Here is a 17,155-nt window from a genome sequence, read left to right as displayed (position 1 = left end):
TTCGTTTGGGCATGAGTATATCTTACTTGCTGTTGACTATGTGTCCAAATGGGTTGAGGCAATCCCGACAAGGAGCAATGACCATAGGATTGTGGTGAAATTTTTAAGGGAAAACATTTTTAGTCGGTTTGGGATGCCACGAGCGATCATTAGTGATGGGGGTTCCCATTTTTGTAACAAGGTCGTGGCAGGTCTCATGAAAAAATATGGTGTGTTGCACAAGATTTCCACGCCGTACCATCCCCAAACCAGTGGTCAGGCTGAGCTAGCTAATAGGGAGATTAAACATATCTTAGAAAAGACCGTTGCCACCAATCGCAAAGATTGGTCTTTGAGATTAGTAGACACTCTTTGGGCATATAGGACTGCATATAAAACGATCTTGGGAATGTCTCCATATAGATTAGTGTATGGTAAACCTTTTCATCTTCCCGTGGAAATTGAACATAGAGCATATTGGGCAATTCAAAGAATCAACAAAAGTTTGACCGAAGCAGGCTTCTCTAGGAAGCTCCAATTAAATGAGCTTGATGAAATAAGAAACGATGCATTTGAAAATGCACGACTGGCTAAGCTTCGCATGAAAGAGTTGCATGACTGACGCATCATTAGGAAAAGCTTTCATGTTGGGCAACAGGTACTTTTGTATGATTCTCGATTGCATTTATTCCCAGGAAAATTAAAATCAAGATGGGTTGGCCCCTTCATAATCAAGTCCATCTCGGAATATGGGGCTTTCGAAATTGAAAATCAAGAGTCAGGGCAATGCCTTAAGGTCAATGGTCATAGGTTGAAACTTTATCAGTATAGTTATGAGGAAGACGAAGGAAGTGTGGATTTAGGGGATCCACCATTAAATGAGTAAAAGAGGTTTCGTATCGTCTGGGAATCTGACGTTAAAAGACCACCTTTCCATTTAGGTTAAATGGATGTCTTTAGGTCCAGGACATTAATAACAACCCCTGTAGCTATTCAGGGTGAAGAAAACATCACATATTCATGCATCGATGACCGCCAGGTATGTCTATCCTCTATCTTTTCTATTATTGTCGATTGAGGACAATACGCAATTCAAGTTAGGGGGTAAGGTGGGAATTGTTGTTTTGTGTGGTATATGTGATTTTGATTTTATGAGGCCCCTTCAAAAAAAAAATTATTAAAAAATATATAATAAAATAAAAACTTTATTTTCTTAATATATATATATATATAACGATATAAGAAGGAGACAAACTCAACGCCGATGACAACTATTTATTTATTTTTTGGGCAGAGAAATCACACTGCCCTATAAAGGAAACGACACACTGCCCTATAAAGGAAACGACACACTACCCTATAAAGGAAAAGGAGACGCGGAACGTTGAAAAAAAACACCGAACGTTGAAAAAGGAGACGCCAGACGTGACCCTGCACTTGTGGCACGTCTCGAGCCAAGTGTAGTTGTTGGAATGGTGACTTCCACAGCCCTATAAGAGACCCCGTATCTGCATGAGGCAAGCCACACTTCTTTGAGCTCAGTCTTCTCTCATTTGTGTTGTTCTCCGATCAGGTACTCTCGTTCCTTTTGTAAGGTTCATTATTTTGTTTTACTTTTCTTTTACTATAGTTCTGTTTTAAAAAAAAATGAATCTTCACCTCTTGAAAATTCGTAAGTACTATCCATCTCTCCCACAAAATGATTTAAAAAAGATTTATGCCACTAGGTGTGAAAGACTTCGGATGTTGATGTATAAAAATATCCCTGAGGATATTCGCTGGTTAATTGAAGCAAAAGTTAGATTTCTTGGCGAAACCTCACCTAGTTTTAAGCATTTTCCAGGATTGGGAAATAGTAGTTTTTCGAAAAAAAGAAGAGCGAAAAGATTAAATGGTTGTCACAAATGTGCTCGATGGACTTGTAACACACGATGTAAATCTGTGGGGTTTACTTCCATAAATCGAGATGATAAAATTTGTTTCATAAAGGATGGGCTGAGTAAGGAGTCTTTGGATGATATCCGATTGACTCTTGAGACGCATCCGTGTGGAATAGTGCAACGAGAAATTCTTGCTTTATGGACCCAGTTTAGAAGTGACCACCAACGCTATAGTCTTGGGAATCTGACTATAATTGACCCTGTTTGCCAATCTATAAGAAAATTGGATGGGAAGCCTATCCCCGCTTCATAGAAGGTGTTTAAGCCGTTTCTGGACGTAAAACCAGAGGAAGATGTGAGCCACAATCACAACTACTTGTATATACGCATGATTTTTGTTTATGTTTATTTATTGTTGAATTTCTATGTTGTTACTTTTGATTGCCAAACCTCTTTAACCAGTTCTACTTTCAGGGCATATATAAAGAAATAACATAAATGGAAGGCCAGCCAGTTCGTCGAATCAATACCATATGTGTACTATGTGGCTCTCAACCTGGGAGAGATATTTGTTACACACTTGCAGCAAGCGAACTTGGCATAAAATTGGGAGAGAGAAAAATTAATTTGGTCTATGGAGGGGGAAGTCGTGGATTGAATGGATGTGTTTCACAGGCTGCACATCTTGGGCAATCATATGTGGTAGGTATTATGCCAATCCCTTTGGCTGATCCACAGATTTCCGGGTACACACGAGGTCAACTTATAAGAACGACTTCTATGTCTGAGCGCATAGCTTGTAAGATTTATCAGTCAGACGCCTTCATTGCTTTGCCAGGAGGTTTTGGTACACTTGAAGAAATCTTTTGTATAATCTCCTGGGCCAAGAGCAATCTCCATACCAAACCCATTGGACTTTTAAATATTAACCATTTTTTTGATGGGTTGCTCTCTTTTCTTGATCAGGCTGTGGAACAAAAGTTCATTTCTCTTTCTGCAAGAAATATTCTCATTTCCGCATCCACCATTGAGGAGCTACTAGAGAAATTACACACTTATGTTCCACAGCATGATCCTTACGAGCCTCGGATAGACTGGTCTAAGGTAATTGGAAGCAAGCGCAAAAGGGGTCCGATTAATTTAGATTTATCCCTCTAAGGAGAGCAAGTCTATGATAACATGGCTGAGTAAGGAGTACTTTTTGTACTCTTGAGACGCATCTGTTTATTTTGACTTGCATGAATTTTTTTATGTTTTGTTTTAAAAAATTATGGAATGTTGTTAGGCAAGTCTATGATAAGATGGTTGAGTAAGGAGTACTTTTTGTACTCTTGAGACGCATCTCTTTATTATATGACTTGCATGAATTTTTCTTATTTTGATGTGAAAAAGAAAAAAAATATAAAAAATATATGTAGGGTATTCTCACTTGTTTGTTAAAGATTTAGCAGTTCACAGTAAACTTACAGACTCGTGGAGTTACAGGTATACCTAACAAACCCTATTTTATTACTGCAATTCAAGTTGGAGGGAGTAAGGTATATTTATGAACTATCTAGTCCATGTTTAACTGTAAATTTGTAACTGCATGCTTGTAATTTTATGCGAATTATTTACTTTTATCTACTCCTATTAAAAATCAAAAAATTGTGCATGCTTTAAATAATGCTATCCCTAAAGCTTTGGAGTTATAAACTGATAGCCAGTTGAATTTGCAGTATGAATCATGAATGCATTAATTTCTTATTTGAAACCGTAGATATGTGGGATTAGAATAAGTGATTTGCATGCATCGGGTGTTCAATAATTAGAAATTGGTTTATCGGTCATAAAATCAAAGGCAATGGTAATTAGCACACTGCATGATCCCTTAACAGAAGTGGAGACTATTACCCGAGTGAGTGTTTGAGCCTAATGATCATTAATTCTGAGTGAAATAACACTTATTCTAAATGCGTTTTATTGTTGATCTCATATTTTCAATAGCTTCAAAACATCAATTTGCTTTGAATGTCTAGTATGATGGCGGATGAATTTGGCTGATTTCAAACTCTGAATTAGTTGACTGAGTAACATCGTTTTATAGAAGCATGATAGGGGATCAATTTCTTTCAATTTGGACCTATTAACCTTTTTCTTTCTTCACATTAACCCCCTTGCTAGCCCATTTGAGCTGTTCTTAGCATAATTCCTTTCATTACCCTCGTCTAACCTAGAACCATATGAAGTTTATCCAACCTGGTGTGTTTTTAGGAATCAGTCTATCTCGGTACTTTCATATTAAAAAGAAACAAAAAAAAAAAAAAAGAGAAAGAAAAGAAAAAAAAAAGAAAAAGAAAAAAAGAAAAAATGGAAGTTCTCTTAGCTTTTCAGCACGAGTGTTTCAAAATAAATGCTGAAGAAAAAAATATGTTTAATTTGATATTAGTGTCAAAAAAAAAAAAAAAAAATCCCAACACACCCTTTGCACACTTTACCCTTTTCTTTGACAACTCGTATTAACCTCATAGCCCCATTACAACCCAGTCTGGTCCCTCTTGATGCTATAAATCATGTGATCTTAGGATTCGAGTTCAGAGTAAAGAATTCTGTTTAAATTCAGAAGTTATTTATCTATGACATTATTCCAGTCATGAAGCTATGTTAAATTCCCTATTCTTTCATGAAAATACGTTCTTTGTATTTGGGACGACACCGAGTTTGAACTTGTTTTACATTTACTCTTAAAACGGTGGCTCCCTTGTGTGTACACCCAAGGAATCATTTTTTTTATTTGAGGGAAAATCCATAGTAAGGTTTGAAGTCGAAACTTCGAGGGAATAAAGTAGAATAATGATCATCCTAATTGCCATTCCTAAGATTGTATAACCTTTGACCGAAATCTAATTTAGAATATTCGACTGTATGACAGATGGCTTGTTCTGTTCTATGTATTTCCGTTTTGAATTTGAAATTTTTATATTCATGTGATTATTGTGAATAAATCTGGCCAGTGTAAAGTTTAATTGCTATGGGACTAGCAATGTTTAAGTTGGAGGGTGTGATTAGTGATCAATTTTGTAAAAATTTTATTAAAATTTCATCCTTATTTTGATTTTAAAATGGTTTAAATTGAATATTATTATGCATTTTGTAATTTTGTGCATGTTTAAAAATATTAATATAAAAAAATATAAAATATAAAAAAATTAAATATAATATATATAATAATATAATATATATATAATAATATAAATATGGAAAGCCCAGGCCCAAGCCCAACACATGGAAAGCCCAGGCCCAAGCCCAACACAAGGAAAGCCCAAGCCCAAAAATATGAAAAGCCCAAGTCCCACAAATTGATGACATCATTGCTTACATCATGGGTTGGAGTGACATCATTGCTTACATCATGAGTTGGAATGACATCATCGCTTACATCATGTGTTAGATATTTTATTTATCTTTGTATTTTTAAATTAGTTATTTTATTTTTCTTTAGATATTTTGTATTATTAAATTATATAATTGAGTGGTCTCTATTGCATCTTTTACCCTATAAATAGAGCACTTAGGGTGCATTTGTAACCATTCAATTTTCCTATAATGAAAGTATAGTTATGTTCTTGAGATTTCTCTCTCAAAATTTTCACTTTAGTTTCAATATGATTTCGTTCTTAGAATTTCTCTCTTAAATCTTCAACCTTTGTTTCCATATAGTTGTATTATGTTATTTATATTATCTTTTTATTATATACGGCCTATATGGTCGGTTGAATATTGTCTTTAAATATTGTCTTTTCATTATAAACCGCCTATATGGTCGGTTAAAAAAATAGTCTTTCAATTCTTGTCTTTTCATTATATACCGCCTATATGGTCGGTTAAAAAAATAGTCTTTCAATTCTTGTCTTTTCATTATATACCGCCTATATGGTCGGTTAAAAAAATAGTCTTTCAATTCTTGTCTTTTCATTATAAACCGCCTATATGGTCGGTTAAAAAATAGTCTTTCAATTCTTGTCTTTTCATTATAAACCGCCTATATGGTCGGTTAAAAAATAGTCTTTCAATTCTTGTCTTTTCATTATCTACCGCCTATATGGTCGGTTAAAAAATAGTCTTTTAAATACTGTCTTTTAATTCCCGTCATTTAAATTCCTGCCAATTTATTTTAAAAATGAAGATGAGTAGCTAAATCCGATCTTGGGTTAAGGCAAGGACAGTGTCCAACGCCAATGATTCCCAAAGAAAGCTGCGCTTCAATTGTGTAATATTAATCTGATTTAATTTGAGCAGTGTGCGTATAGTGTATTTTTGAGTTTGGATTGGAGCATAAGCCTAACTTAGAGTTTCCATGCCACGTATGGAGATTGCTAGACCTGGAAATGTTTTCATACCCAAGCCCAAATGATTAATCTGTACCTATAAATTCTATCTGTGGGATATAATTCAATTTATGATAATTGCTTGACTTAGAATTTCCATGCCATGTATGGAGATTGCTTAAACAAGAATTATCATTATCTTGAACTAAAATTACTCATAGATCTGCAAAACTTAATTCAGATGAATATTATTGATCTTTTCTATTAAGTTGGGAATTAATTGGTTTTGACACTGAAATTGTCTTGACCCAAGCTACTTAAACTCATTGTTAATTTAGTTTTAATCATTTCCTTTAGATTATCTTAATCACCTCTTAAAATCAAATATTCAGTGATTTCTTTTTTCATCCAAAATAATCTCCCTGTGAACCGACTCGGACTCACCGAATTATAAATTTAAAATTGTACTACACGCACACTCGCACACTGGCGAGTATAATCGCCCTATACCTGCTTTAACAAAAGGATTAATGTTTGATAAATTTGGTTGTTGTTTTGATAAATAAATGTGCAGGGTAGCGTAGCAGTCAATGAGTACCACCTCACTGCCTATGAGCTAATCATTGCGCGTAGGACTTGATTCTCTCAAGCTAGAGTTGTGCATTTTGTGAGTACTTGCACACACATATATACAAAGAAAACTTAGCTTCCTAGTGTGTTTATCTTGGGGATGTTTATTTATCTCAACTTTTGGGGGGTAAAGCAGTTATTTATGTAAAATTATGAAAATTATGAGAGTAGGAAATAATTGCATGAATAACAATGTACTGTCACGACCTGATCTCTAATAAGTCATGACCGACACTAATCCCTAGGCTTAGCGGCCCCACCGTGGATTAGTAAGCCTCTTCTCTGACTCGATTTGCTAAAAGCATTAATATTACTGAAAAAACGTTGAGACATGGAATAAAATACTATATCAACTTTCCACAAAATATTCAATATCTCATATATAACAACTACACAAAAAAAATGAATTTCCATCATCATGCTGTCATAAATACATATACAGTCCTATATCTCGGGCTTTTGGCACAATTTTGTACCACAAAAATAAAGTACAAAATAATAGACTCGATAATACATGTGCGTCTCCATAAAGCATCCTATATCAAATCAGTAATCAAAAGAAGTCTAACATCATACCAGAAGATCTACTGGACCAGTATTCAAAAGAAGAATCTCTTGAAAATATTTTTAAAAAAAAGGGTGAGTCTTGTGGACTTGTGAGTATAAGGTATGTCATGCCCACTAGGAGAGTATGTAATAAAAATGTTAGGGTGAACATCATAGATACAAAAACATAATAGTTAGATGAACAACGAGTATATGTATCATAAGTTTACATAATTTGAGGTTCAAGGAAAACATAGTGTAGGAAAAATAGGTGCTTAGAGACTATTGAGTGTAGATTTTGATGATTGATGATTGGCATGTGTGAATGTGAATATACATTTATATTTTACGTACTAACAAATCATGAAGCCTTCGTAAGGCTTACAAAGCTGTTCTCTAGTGACACAGATTATAGATGGAAACTTCTTATATTTATATAAAGATTTCATTATATATGGAAACAAGTTTTTAGAGACCTTTCTAGAAATTTGAGTATTTGAGCTATGTATGGAAAGTTCTTCTTGGAATGAAAGTCTAGAAGATATATATATGGAATTCTTGTTCATATATGGAAAGTTCAAAAGATTTATATGGAAGTTTTTGAGGAGAATAGAGTAGTCCACTATATGGAGTTTCCATATATGTAACTTGGCGACATGGCATTGTTAATGTGGAATTTTGATGACATGGCAACCATGTTGTAACACCCCCTCTCCTAAAACTGCCCGAGAAAAGGTGTTACGAGGAAAATAAAATAAAACTAACTATTAAACTGAAATCTGATACCATAATGAATATCTCAATCAATTGAAATAAAACTCTGAGTCAACAAAACTGAAAACCATAAACTCTGACTCCAAATCCCTCCTTAAAAGAATTTGGTCCTCCAAATTCGTACCTAGTTACTCGAATAACAAGGGGTAAAGATGCCTCATTTCTTCTTCTAATTCTCACATTGCCTCTTTTGATGAGTGTCGCTGTCATTGCACTTTTACAAGAGGAATTGATCGGTTCCTCAAAGTCTTCTCCTTCCGTTCTAAAATACTAGTAAGCATCTCTTCATAAGACACGTCTTCTCTAATTTCAAGATTCTGAAAATCAATTACATGCTGAGGATCTAGCACATACTTTCTCAACATCGAAACGTGAAACACGTTATGAACATGGGACAACTGAGGTGACAAAGCTAACTCATATGCCAAAGTCCCTATCCATCTCAAAATCTCAAACGAACCAATGTAACGAGGACTAAGCTTCCCTATTACGCTAAATATGTGAACTCCTTTAATAGGAATGACTCTCAACCAAACATGGTCGCTTATCTCAAGATCGAGGTCTCGTCGTCGTTTGTTTGCATAACTTTTTTGTCTGTCTTGGGCTGTTTTCATTCTTACTTTGATCACTCAGATCTTTTCTGTGGTTTGCTTAACAATTTCAGGACCTAACAAAGCCCTATCTTTAATCTCTTCCCAACATAGCGGCGATCGACATGGTCGTCCATACAAAGCCTCATACGAACATTCCAATACTTGAATGAAAACTATTATTGTAGGAAAATTCCACCAAAAGGCAAATGCTCATCCTAACTACCTTGAAATTCTAGAACACAAGCTCTCAACATGTCCTTGAGAGTCCTGACAGTGCTTTCTAACTGATTGTCTATCTGCGGATGAATTATTGTACTAAACTTCAACTATGATCCCAATGCCTCATGCAAAGCTCCCCAAAAATGAGAAGTAAAATGAGGATCTCGATCTGGTATAATGTTGGATGGAACATCGTTTAATTTCACAATCTCCTCCATATAAATTCTAGCAAATCTATTCAATGGATAAGTCTTCTTAATAGGCAGAAAATGGGTTGATTTAGTCATACGATCAACAATCACCCATATAACATCATAGCCCCTAATAATTCTAGGTAAACCTATCACAAAAATTCATAGCAACATTATCCCATTTCCACTCTGGAATAGGTAATGGAACTAATAAACCTACGGGTTTTTGATGTTCCGCTTTAACTTGTTGGCATATTGAACATTGTGAAACATATTTGGCTACATCTTTCTTCATATCACTCCACCAATACTCTCGCTTAAGGTTATGGTACATCTTCGCAACACCTGGATGAATAATATAACGACCCTTGGTGCTTCATTCAAAATCTCTTGCTTAAGATTTCCATCATCGAGTATACAAATACATGCCTGAAATAAGAGTATACCATCACTCTGTAGAGTATATCTTAAAGGAGAAAATTTCTCAATGTCTGCCAAAATTTGTGCCACATTCTCATCTTTTGATTGCTTGTCCTTGATTAAATCAAACAACACGGGTTGCACCCTCATATAAGCGCAACTCATCACTGTACTATCCTCTGGGTTGAAATAGATAGAGCACTCAATTTCTCCAATAACTTTCATTCTTGAACTATCGTCGTAGCCATAGAAGCTCCTCGCCGACTCAAAGCATCAGCTACTACGTTAGCCTTTTTTTTTGGATGGTATGGAATCTCACAGTCGAAGTCCTTAAATAACTCGACCCAACGTCTTTGCCTCATGTTCAATTTTTTTCTGGGATAAGAGATAATGTAAGCTCTTGTGATCTATATAAATCTCAACTTTTCTCACCATATAAATAGTGTCGTCGTATCTTCAATGCAAATACTACTGCTACCAGCTCCAAATCATGAGTAGGTTAATTCACCTCATGTTTCTTCAATTGTCTAAAGCATAAACATTAACTCAACCCTCTTGCATCAATACGCAACCCAAATCTAAATGGGATGCATCGCTGTAAATGGAATATTTCTCTCCACTTCCTGGTATAGCTAAGACTAGTGTGGTAGTCAACTTCTACTTTAATTCTTGGAAAGCACGTTCACACGCAACATTCCATTCAAACTTCTCTCATTTTCTTGTTAGCTTAGTCACGGGGGAACATAAACGAGCAAATCCCTCAATGAATCGTCTATAATAGCCTGCAAAACCTAGAAAACTACGTATCTCTGTCACTGTCGTAGGTCTCGGCCAATCCATAACTGCTTTAGTCTTGTCTAGATCTACTGAAACACCATCTCCAAACACCACATAGCCTAGAAATCCAATCTGAGTGAGCCAAAACTCACACTTACTGAACTTGGCGTACAGTTGCTCTTCCCTGAGCCTCTATAGTACCGAAGTAAGATGCTTTGTATGCTCCTCCACATTAGGTGAGTAAACTAGAATATCATCTATGAAGATAATAATGAAGCAATCTAGGTACTCACGTAGAACTCGATTCATCAAATCCATGAAAACAACCGGAGCATTCGTTAACCCAATTGGCATCACCACAATTCAGTGTCCATAGCGAGTCCTAAAAGCAGTCTTCTGAATATCATCATCTTTGACTCACACCTGGTGATATCCTGATCTCAAATCTATCTTCGAAATACCTTAGTTCCTCGCAATTGGTCTAATAAATCATCCACTCGAGGTAAAGGATACTTATTCTTCACTGTCACCTGATTCAACTGGCAATAATCTATGCACAACCTTAAAGATCCATCTTTCTTCCTCACGAACAATACTGGTGCACACTACGGGGATGAACTGGGTCTGATAAAACCCTTTTCTATTAATTCTTATAATTGGGCTTTCAACTCCTTTAGCTCATTAGGTGCCATTCGATATGGAGCCTTAGAGATAGACTACGTACCAGAAAATAACTCAATAGTAAACTCTGCTCCTCTTTAAGTAGGTAATCCTGGTAATTCATCATGGAAAACATCTGAGAAATCTCGTACTACTGGCACCCCAAACAACTTCCTCTTGCTTCCCTCATCTGAGGTAACAAAACCTAGGTAAGCTTCATATCCATCGCGCATCAACTTCTCTACTTTCATCACTGAGACCATAGAAATCGTAGCCATAGGCTTGACTCCTTTACATATCTGAATCAGCTGTCAAGGTAGATCAAAGTCAATAATCTTCTGTCGATGGTCAACTCTTACATAATTTCGTGACAATCAATCCACACCAAGCATCAAATAAAAATTCCTAACATCAAGAATTTCTAAGTCTACAAATAGCTTTTTATCATGTACCTCGATCTCACAATTCTCAAACATCTCTCTTGATAGCATATTCTTGCTGAACTACTATGGCATAATCCACCATCTGAGCTCCTCTAAAAGCGTGGCAAATATTAGCACGTAATTCTTTCTGAAATTTAGCAGCCTTCTTTGCTTCAGTGGCACTAAGTTTGAGACCTATCTAGTCAAGGCTGTAAACTCTGCCTCGTATTGGGCCACTGTCTTGGTACCTTACACTAACTCAACGAACTCAAAAACTTTCTAGTCCTTGACCTATGCTGGAAATAAGCATCATTGAACACTTGCTGGAACTCGACCCATGTGGGTTCTTGATTACCAAACCTTTGGCAGGTAGTCTTCCACCATCTCTCGGCATCACCTCTACACAAAAATGTGCTAAGTTGCACCCGGCGATCGTCTATACAATCGATAGCATCCAATTCTCAACTGCTGCTATATCTGTGCCTCCATGGAATGATGATGGTCGGAAGGCCATGAAATCCTTTAATAGCTGACTCCCTGTATCTACCTCCACAACTGGAGTTGCTGGAGCGACTGGCTTATCTCCTCTACTACTTCCTACTTCTTGGGGAACTTGTCATTGCCTAATTAATAACTAGGGTATCTACCACCCTCATAAATCCTACTAACATACCTTGCATCTCAGCAATTCCTTGCCATAGATCGTGATTGGACTCTCCTGGCGAGTTAGGCATGGATATTGGAACTTCCACCGGAATAAAAATAGCTTGACTATGAGTCCGGGGTCATCCATTTCTATTACTCATCTTTCTGCATCATCACTTAGGGTTAGAATACTGCTAATTGGGCTAACATATCTAACTGATGGACACAAGTCCTAACTCTACCCAACATCCTATGTGTGTACGGGAGACTCCTCAAAACACCTCTCTGATACCAATACTGTAACACCCCCTCTCCTAGAATTGCCCGAGAAAAGGTGCTACAGGGAAAATAAAATAAAACTAACTGTTAAACTGAAATCTGATACCATAATGAATATCTCAATCAACTGAAATAAAACTCTGAGTCAACAAAACTGAAAACCATAAACTCTGACTAAGGGACAATCCCCCAATTGAAATGTAAAATAGATCTAAACTGACAAAACTCAACAGACTCCCAGACATCTTTTATCTTGAGCGGCTCCATGTACACACATTATAGACCACTACTGCTAGGCCCCACATGTAACGACCCATTAGAGGGTTTAGATTTTTATTTAGAAATTATTGAATTTCTTAATTAGTTTTGTTTGGAGAATTTTTGCCAATTAATTGTTAATGTGGCAATTTAGAGATTTAATTGAGAAAATAGCATTTAAATTATATTTAATTATTGAGAAGATTAAATGCAAGGACGTGTTGGTCATTTAAGGATTTAATATTAGAGTTTAATTGTTAAACAGAATTAGTGTGATTAAGGGTTAATGAATCCATACGTAAGGAGGATTCGGATTGGAAGACTCCTAGTTGTATAAGGAGATTGTGAAGGCTTTCTAGGGTTGTTTTCTCTTTATACATATATAAACTTCCATAAGCCATATGTTCTTCACGCCGCAAGAACAGAGAGCCACGAAGCAATCAGTGAGTTCAAGGATTTGCATAGAAGGCTCTCGGGAGATCATTGAGTCGATTAAGGAGGTCGTAAGGCAAGTTATTCTCCCTGTAAACTTTTCTTACGAGATCATATATTAGCATTCGATCATCAGTTCCAGCAGTTCTTCGTTTAAGTTTCAGATTTATGTTACAGTCAGTGTATATATATATATAGGCGCGAGCAGTGAGTTCAAGTCTTGCATAGGAGGCTCTCGTGAGATCATTAAGTCGATCAAGAAGATCATAAGGCAAGTATCCTTTCCCTGTAATCCTTTCCTACAGGCCTTGATTGAGTTGGATATCAGATTTCCATAATTGAATCAGTTCCAGTGCATGTATATTCATATATGTGCGTTACAGTGAGTTATTTCAGTTCAGTGCATGTTTATATATGTATTTACATGCGTACAGTGAGTACCAGCCAGTTCATGTATATATTCCTTGCAATGTTTACATTAGTTATGATCAGTAAATCATCCCTCAAGTTGTTTATATATCAATTGGGATTGTTCTTCCAAGATTTCTTTTGGAATGGTGTAGTGAAGCTAAGTTTTGATTCAAGTTTTGATCTCTGTTATCGTAAGCTGTATATCTGATAAGAATCCAGTCATTCGAATAAGCCTTGAGTCATTCGAATGAATTTCAAAGCATCCGAATAAGTTTTAGTGTTATCGTAATGTTTTTCCTTGTAATGTATCAGTCATTCGAATGAGTCCTGAGATATCGTATCATTCGTTTGAATTTTTGAGGTTTATGACTGTCATTCGAATGAGCCTTGTTGTCATTCGAATGAGCCCTTGAAGATGTGAGTAAGTTGTTGCTTTGTATAGCTTAGCATTCGAATGAGCCTTCTTGTCATTCGAATGATCTTCAAATTGATTCGAATAAGGTTACTGTTGCATTCGAATGAGTCGCTTTTTGCCAGTTCAAAAGTTGGAAATTTTCAAAATTCATTCGAATGAATTTGAGAGTCATTCGAATGAGTCCCAGATCAGATCCGAATAGCCTTTGAATATCATCAGTCATTCGAATGAGCCTTCTGTCATTCGAACGAGTCTCTGTCATTCGAATGAGTTTTCTGCCATTCGAATGAGCTTGCTGAAATCCATTTTTTTCATTCGAATGAGCTATTTTTCATTCAAATTTCCTCCTTAGACTTTCTCAATCATCCAAATAGTATCAAATGGCATCCAAATAGCTTCCAATAAATTCTTGATTCAAGTATTAAATTTAATATAAATATTCAATTATTCAAATATTGAATTTTTATGCCAAGATATAACAAAATCCAATATGCCATGCCTATATTCAGAAATTTCAGAATATTTGAATCTCAATATTTCTAGTAAAAATCATATACCATGTTTAGCAGTTCATTATGACATGGTCAGCATTATTTTGTGAGATTATGTGCATACGCATTGTATGAGCATTGAGCATGACTTATGTGGAGCACTACATATCGTGTGCTAGCATTTATATGAGCATTGCATTATGCGCGCCAGGCGGCTTGTCCGCGGGGATCCCACTAGTATCAGTACAATTATATCTCAGTTATGAGATGCTCGCCTGATGTCGACCAGGGAGCTAGGGGCATATTGCCCAAAGTATGTGCTTACAGTTTTTATGTTTGCAGGACTCAGATCAGTCAGGTATGTGTTACAGTTATGTGGGCCTATGGGCCAAAGTTGCATACCTGCATTTAGTTTACAGCTTATGTGCATTACATCTTATAAATGCCATTCAGTGATTATTATACCTCTCAGTTCAAGTTCAGTAAGTATTTTTATCAGTATCGATATTCTTCGATTCAGCTTCAGTTATTCTTTCCAGTTTATTACTTGCTGAGCTTTGTAGCTCACCTTGTACTCTTCACCACTCCAGGTCCTAGTGGGGGAGTACCAGATGTGGGGCCTAGCAGCAGTGTCCAGTAGTGTGTGTACATGGAGCCGCTCAAGACCAAAGATGTCTGGGAGTTATTAGTTGTTAGTTTATTAGTTAGTGCTTGATCAGTTTAGATTTATTTTATATTCCAGTTTAGGGATGTCCCTTAGACGCAGTTATGATTTCAGTTTTTGTTGACTCAGAGTCTTATTATAGTTAATTGATATATACAGTATTGGTATCAGAATTCAGTTATCAGTTGGTTTATTTTATTATCCCCAGTAACACCTCTTCTCGGGCAGTTCTAGGAGAGGGGGTGTTACACCACATCTGGTACTCTCCTGCTAGAACCTGAAGGGGTGAAGAGTATAAGATGAGCTACAAAGCTCAGCAAGTAATAAGCTTGAAAGAATAACTGAAGCTGAATCGAAGAATATCGATACTGATAAATAATTCACTGAACTTGTACTGTATAATCACTGTCTATTTGCATTCATAAAATGTAATGCCCATAAACTGTAAACTAAATGCAGGTATGCAACTTTGGCTCATAGGCCCACATAATGTGATAAAACATACCTGACTAATCTGAATCCTGTAAACAGAAATAAGCACATAGTGTGGGCAATATGCCCCTAGCGGGAAACTCATAAACTGAGCTGAAACTAAAACTGATGAAATCCCCGTGGACTAAGTCGCTTGGCGCGCACAATGCAATGCAATGCTCATATACATGCTAGCACACGATATATAGTGCTCCATATAAAGTCATGTTCAATGCTCATACCAAAATGTATGCACATAAACTCACAGAGAAATGCTGATCATGTCATAATTAATTGTTAAACATGGTATGTGATTTTTTTTTACCAGTTATATTGAGATACAAAGATTCTGTAATTTCTAGGTATGGGCATGGCATTTGGACTTTATCATATCTTGGCATAAAAATTGAATATATGAATAATTGAATATTTATATTAAATTTAAGACTTGCATCAAGAATTTATTGGAAGCCATTCGGATGCCATATGATACTATTCGGATGATTGAGAAAGTATAAGGAGTAATTCGAATGAAGCAGCAGCCCATTCGAATGAAAAAAATGGACCACAGCAAGCTCATTCGAATGGCAGAAACTCATTCGAATGACAAAGGCTCATTCGAATGATAGATGATATTTAACAAAGGCTATTCAGATTTGATCAAGGACTCATTCGAATGAATCACAAATTCATTCGAATGAATTTGACAATTTTCTAACTTTTGAACTGGCAAAAAATGACTCATTCGAATGCAATAGTACCCTCATTCGAATGAATTAATGGGATACTCGCGGGTCATTTGAATGACGGAGAGACTCATTCGAATGCTAGACTACACAAAGCAATAGCTTACTCAAATCTTTAAGGGCTCATTCGAATGACAAGAAAACTCATTCGAATGACAGACTCAAAACTTCAAAAACACATACGAATGATATGATAATACATGACTCATTCGAATGACAAATGACTCATTCGAATGACTGATACATTATAAGGGAAAAACTTACAATAACACTGAGAATTCATTCGGATGCCTCAAAACTCATTCGAATGACACAAGACTCATTCGAATGTCTGGAATCTCATAAGAAATAAAACCCACGATAGCAGAGACTACATCTTGAATCAAAACTTAACATTGCTACACCATTCTGAAAGAAATCTTGGGAGAACAATCCCAATTGACATGAACTAACTTAAGGATGAATTAGAGATCATTTCTGAAAGCAAACGCTGAAAGATTTATGCACCATTATCAAACTCACTAGGTATGGATATAACTGCACATATACATACGCCTGTAAACACAACTGATAAAGATCTGAGAACAAGAACGAAGAGTCTTGTTTAATTTGAGAACATATGCTAACATGATTTGGAGATCATATTTAAAAGAATTGCTACAAGAATCATGCATATCTTCTTCATGCACTCACTGTTATACACACACGCACATATAAATATATATATATATATATACATGCACTGCCTGTAACAACTGAAACTCAACAAAAGAGTTACTGAAAAATTGAGATTTAACATTGAATCATGATCCGGTAAGAATGTTTTACAGGGATAGATGCTTGCTCAAGGAAGCCGTTAATACGCTAATCTAAACACACATATAGGAATATATAAATTGGCTGATAAACTGAGAATCAAAACGAGAGTCTTAAAAATTATGAAAA

At 36.0% G+C, this 17,155-nt stretch overlaps 1 protein-coding gene across 1 annotated transcript in view; it reads left to right on the top strand.

Moving 5' to 3' along the window:
* LOC127812743 (uncharacterized) overlaps positions 1–17,155 on the top strand; it is a 29,707-nt gene that overhangs the window by 4,580 nt on the left and 7,972 nt on the right. Inside the window, 3 exon segments of the mRNA XM_052353264.1 lie at positions 246–775; positions 1,657–1,792; positions 1,928–2,157. Coding sequence (XP_052209224.1) covers positions 246–775; positions 1,657–1,792; positions 1,928–2,157 — 896 coding nt within the window.

Source organism: Diospyros lotus, chromosome 11 (genome assembly GCF_014633365.1).
Source record: "Diospyros lotus cultivar Yz01 chromosome 11, ASM1463336v1, whole genome shotgun sequence".
Lineage (NCBI taxonomy): Eukaryota > Viridiplantae > Streptophyta > Magnoliopsida > Ericales > Ebenaceae > Diospyros > Diospyros lotus.
This window is presented reverse-complemented; position numbering and strand designations above follow the sequence as displayed.